The sequence below is a fragment of the Penaeus vannamei genome, chromosome 31 (assembly GCF_042767895.1).
Source record: "Penaeus vannamei isolate JL-2024 chromosome 31, ASM4276789v1, whole genome shotgun sequence".
Lineage (NCBI taxonomy): Eukaryota > Metazoa > Arthropoda > Malacostraca > Decapoda > Penaeidae > Penaeus > Penaeus vannamei.
In genome coordinates, this window is record NC_091579.1 from 9,174,167 (window position 1) to 9,179,166 (window position 5,000).

Here is a 5,000-nt window from a genome sequence, read left to right on the forward strand (position 1 = left end):
AACATGTCATTCCTGAAAGTCCAGGAGATACTGTGTGGTCTCCACGATCAAGACGTTTCAGAGCATCTTCCCCAGGTCCACTAAGCTCAGAGTGGAGCCAGTTAGCACAGTTAGCTTCATTCAGTGAGGTGAGCAGTGTGCAACAACCATCCAGTGTGGAACGATCATTTCCTTCAACTGTTCTTTCCTCTTTCCCTGATTCAGCACAAGGAACACCATCTGCACATGGTGTTTCATCAGCCATATCTCCTCCCAATGAGGAAGATGCTCTTCGGGTACTTCACCAGCGATATGCCCGACAGCTGCCACCTCTTTCTACCTCCCAGTTACACTCGGGACGACTTCTAGTGGGAGCACAAGTTCACTCCCCTCCATCACACCTTCACCCACAGCTACAGGCTTGGGCAGCACCACCACATACTCCAGCCTGGACCACTCCTCGACGTCCCACTCGAGTGTGGCCCACAACCCGCCCAGTGAGTCATCCTACACATCCACCTGGCCGACCAGAGCTGACAGTGTTGGAGTCTGGCCAGCATGTGCACTCACCTCCTCTGGTAAGAGCTGGCCAAGTGGTGCGGGAGGCACTAGGTCATATCCAGCCTCCACGCATACCAGACATACCACGCCACTATGTAAACCTTCCTCCGAGACGCGACGCTTATCAACGAATACCGGGGCGGGACCCCCCCTATTTGCTCAAACCTTCCTCCTCGGAGAATCAAAAGCCGCTGGCCACAAGCTCGCCCCCCCGCCCGCGTGCAATTCAGGGCCGGCATCGGGCCCAGGGGTTACCCAGGCCACGACCGCTGCCTCCCCCACCCCCTACCAGTACAAAGACCAGAGTACCTGACCCCTTGCCCAGAGCAGTGGGCAGGACACGAGATAGTGACTCCAGTAGTGATCAGCCGGTAACATACACCCGTGAACGGTTGCAGGAGACCATTGGGCGGGTACGTAGTGGCCTCTTCGGACCTGCACCACGCACCAACAGTGCCCCAGAGCTAAGTTCTGCAGGACGTTCTGAAATTAGACATACCTCTGGCCGTCGTTCTAGCAGGCCTTTAGGCATTGCACCTGAAAGCCATGAACAGTCACATGAGCAGTCTCAGGAGCAGTCTCCAGACTCATCTAGTGGATTTGGTAGTAAAAATACATCCCAGCAGCAAAGCTCATCACAGTCAGGACAGTCATTGTCAGCATTAGGGCTTGATTCATCTCGTCTAGAGGCTTCAGAGGTTACCGAGACAGCAGAAGCTACTGATATATCACCACAAGCCCCACCTTCATGGCTCTTGGCAGCTCCTCGAAGTCGTCCTGCACCACTGGTTCGACCACGACAACCACCACCATATGAGGAGTGGGCTGCACGACAGGTCTTGCCTCAGTTCCGAATGCCTGCTATAATAGGACCTCGGCTGTCAAGCATAAAAACAGGTATGATAGGAAGACGACAGAGATTAGGGTCTTCCGGTTTAGATGCCAGTGTAGACTCAGGCACCTCAGTCCGAGTTTCTCCACGCCCTCCACCAATTACCATACCTGTTTCTCCACAGCAGCCACTAGATGTTAGTGTGGATGACCATTATGAGTTTGATACGGTGCTTAGTCCAACACCTGGGGAGGATGCCGCAGCAGAGTGGTCAAGGACCCGTATTCCATCAGGCGAGCGTGGCCTCAGCGACTCTGAGATCTACGGGTCAGGTGGGCGGCGGCGCCATGAGTCAATGGAGGCACGGGTTGCTGCCATGAAGCAGGAGTTTAATGAATATAGAAGAAAACAAGCACGTCGCCGACGCAGCCGTGAGCTTGAGAGTGTGTGCTAGCAGGAACTGAAAATTGGAGATACAGTAGTGTGTATGTATGTATATGTGTATATGTGTATGTATATATTTGTATGTACGTATATATATATATATGATATATATATATATATATATATATATACATACATACATATATTTACATACATATATATATATACATATATACATACATATATACATACATACATACATATATATGTGTGTGTGTTTATGTATATGAATTAGTGACCTGAAATATTTATCTCCATAATAGTGAGATTATGTGTTTTTTGTGAAGTTCAGTGATGAGTCTTTCAAACGTGGAGGGACGGGCAAGGCAGGCCAGGCGCCGCCGCCACAACCAGTAATACTCACTCTAGTGACGCTGCAATTGCTGCGTCTTGAGAACTGTGCAAATTGTTGAATTTTATATATTCCTATTGGATCTCTGTTTCGAAAATTCTCTTAACTTTGTATTGTAGTTAGAGAAGCCCTTTCATGTGATAACTACAATGCCCACATGACACGTTCAAGCAAAGTATGAAGCACAATTTCCCTGTCTCCACTGTATCATCTTCACTCTTGGGAACATCCAGGCTCTCAACATCTTATCATTTTATAGGTCTTGCAATTGAATTTTAATCAAACAGTTTTCCTTCCTTTATATATTTATATACTCTTTGGTTTGTTAATATTCAGATAAAAGTATGTGTGCATGTAAGCGTATTCATATTGTGTGTGTGTGTGAGAGTATGTGTGTGTGTGTTTACTCTCTCTTCCTTTTCCTCACTGTACTCCCTGCTCTTAACTACCTCCCATCTTCCCATTTTCCCATTCTCCCTCTCTATCTCTTTCCTTCCCATTATCTTGAAATGCTGAGACTTAATCTGTTTATCTTAAATTTTCCACGTCACTTTCTTTGTTTGAAATTGATTATTTCATTTAATTCTAAATGCTTTATACCTGATGTCTATGTTTCAAATGTACATAATTGTAAAGTTTCAATTTTATGACTCACTAAGTATAATTCAGATGCCTCACTTTTTCTCTTTATCAATTCTTATTTCAGATTATGCTGAGTGAACTTTTCATATGTTTGATACTTGTATTTAATATTACATTGTTTTATGTAATGCCCGGTTTTCTGTAGTTTATGAAACTTTGCCATGTATATTAATTTGGAAGACTTAATTGAGTTACAAAGCGTAGGTGGCATTATTATTACAATTGATGTCTTTCATCTGAAGGTATTATTAGAGATCGTGTGATCAAATCCATATGGCAATTTTATTTTCATGCATTTATACTTTTCCTTATATTTATTTATATCTCTGTCTCACTTAATTTCTAGAGTACACTTATGGTATAAATTCAATTTATATTTAAATTTTCTGTTTTATGCACTGAATGTACCTTTGAAACTAATCTTAAATTTAAGAAGTAACTGCAGCTACATTATCCAGGAATGCTATATAAAATAATACTTAAAAGTAATCCAAAAATCAAGGTAAAATAATGCATCTTCTAATTATCTAAAACAATATATTTATCACAATGAATTCTATTTTTTGCTAAGTCATGAGTGTTACTGTTTTATCTCTTCCTTCTTGAAAATTCCATGATTTATAAGAGAAATTATGATTTCAAACTTATATACCCCGGTGGTTTGACTACTCATCACAGCAGAAGTCATAACAGGTCTTATTATTCCAAGGTCAGGATTTGTTCCTCATAGTGAAGTTGAAGTCAGTGCCAGTTCAGTTCAGAAATATGGAGGAAATAACCTGCCCTGAAAGAGTATTCTTCTCTCTCTCTCTCTCTCTCTCTCTCTCTCTCTCTCTCTCTCTCTCTCTCTCTCTCTCTCTCTCTCTCTCTCTCTCTATCTATCTATCTATCTATCTATCTATCTATCTATCTCTTTCTCTCTCTCTCTCTCTCTCTCTCTCTCTCTCTCTCTCTCTTTCTCTCACTCTCTCACTCTCTCTCTCTCTCTCTCTCTCTCTCTCTCTCTCTCTCTCTCTCTCTCTCTCTCTCTCTCTCTCTCTCTCTCTCTCTCTCTCTCTCTCTCTCTCTCTCTCTCTCTCTCTCTCTCTCTCTCTCTCTCTCTCTCTCTCTCTCTCTCTCTCTCTCTCTCTCTCTCTCTCTCTCTCTCTCCCTCCTCTCCCTCCCTCCCTCCCTCCCTCCCTCCCTCCCTCCCTCCCTCCCTCCCTCCCTCCCTCCCTCTCTCTCTCTCTCTCTCTCTCTCTCTCTCTCTCTCTCTCTCTCTCTCTCTCTCTCTCTCTCTCTCTCTCTCTATCTCTCTATCTCTCTCTCTCTCTCTCCAACTTTCTTTTATATCCTTAAGCTATAGTTATGCAAATTTTAAGCAATATGTACCTTGTTTCATAACTTTTGAGCTATTTTTTTCACAGAATGCTATTATCTAAAAAAGAAAAATACTGATCTTACCAGTGACATTGCTCTCCGTGTTATTTTGTGTGCAGAGATTATTCGTGAAACATCCCTATACATAACAAATCATATATGAGGATTTGATTTTCTTTTGCAGTAGCCAGTAAAAAAAAGTTATGAATATATATATATATATACATATATCCTGTATGACACTGATATTGAAGTTTCAAAAAATTGGATTTACATAATGTGTCGCATAAAGGCCAACAAAAAAAATCATGTTATTTCTCACCATGTATTACATCTTATTACAGCAGTTGCACATGGAAGAGGAAAAAATCAGTCAGACTTAGTGTTCCATATTCCATTAGGCTTAGATTAACTCTGCAATAGAAAACAGTGGTGCACATTATAGTGGCAAAATGTTTTGTGAATAATCTATTTATTTTATTTTGTGTTTAAGATAATTTAACTTTCATATTGTTTGACAGCATCAGTTTAACTTCCTTTTTTCTTTCCTCTCTTACTACAAACATGTCAGTTTGATGGGCGTTCTTGACTATCTGATGCTTTATATGAAATGACTTGGCTGATGAGATGATTAGCTGAGTTTCATAGGAATTTAATGTTAAAGGTTGTTTGATGCTGCCTAGTGTTCATTCTACCAGTCTTTTAGTCAGGATCACTGCCATAGTTAGATTTAAGTTTATTATTTGTTTCAATATCTGATTTTTATTTATTTTTATTTTTTATCACTTTCTTCCTCTCACCCATTTACTGTGTAGGTTTATTATTAGATTG

The 5,000-nt window shown here is 41.5% G+C and overlaps 1 protein-coding gene across 5 annotated transcripts in view; it reads left to right on the top strand.

Moving 5' to 3' along the window:
* The window catches only part of LOC113821127 (protein turtle), a gene marked incomplete at its 5' end in the record, with an annotated part of 54,313 nt that overhangs the window by 48,003 nt on the left and 1,310 nt on the right, over positions 1-5,000 (top strand). For all 5 annotated transcript variants that reach the window (XM_070143788.1, XM_070143789.1, XM_070143790.1 and 2 more), the window contains 1 exon segment: positions 1-5,000. This exon segment is cut by the window's left edge and continues 629 nt beyond it; it is cut by the window's right edge and continues 1,310 nt beyond it. In XM_070143788.1, coding sequence (XP_069999889.1) covers positions 1-1,826 — 1,826 coding nt within the window.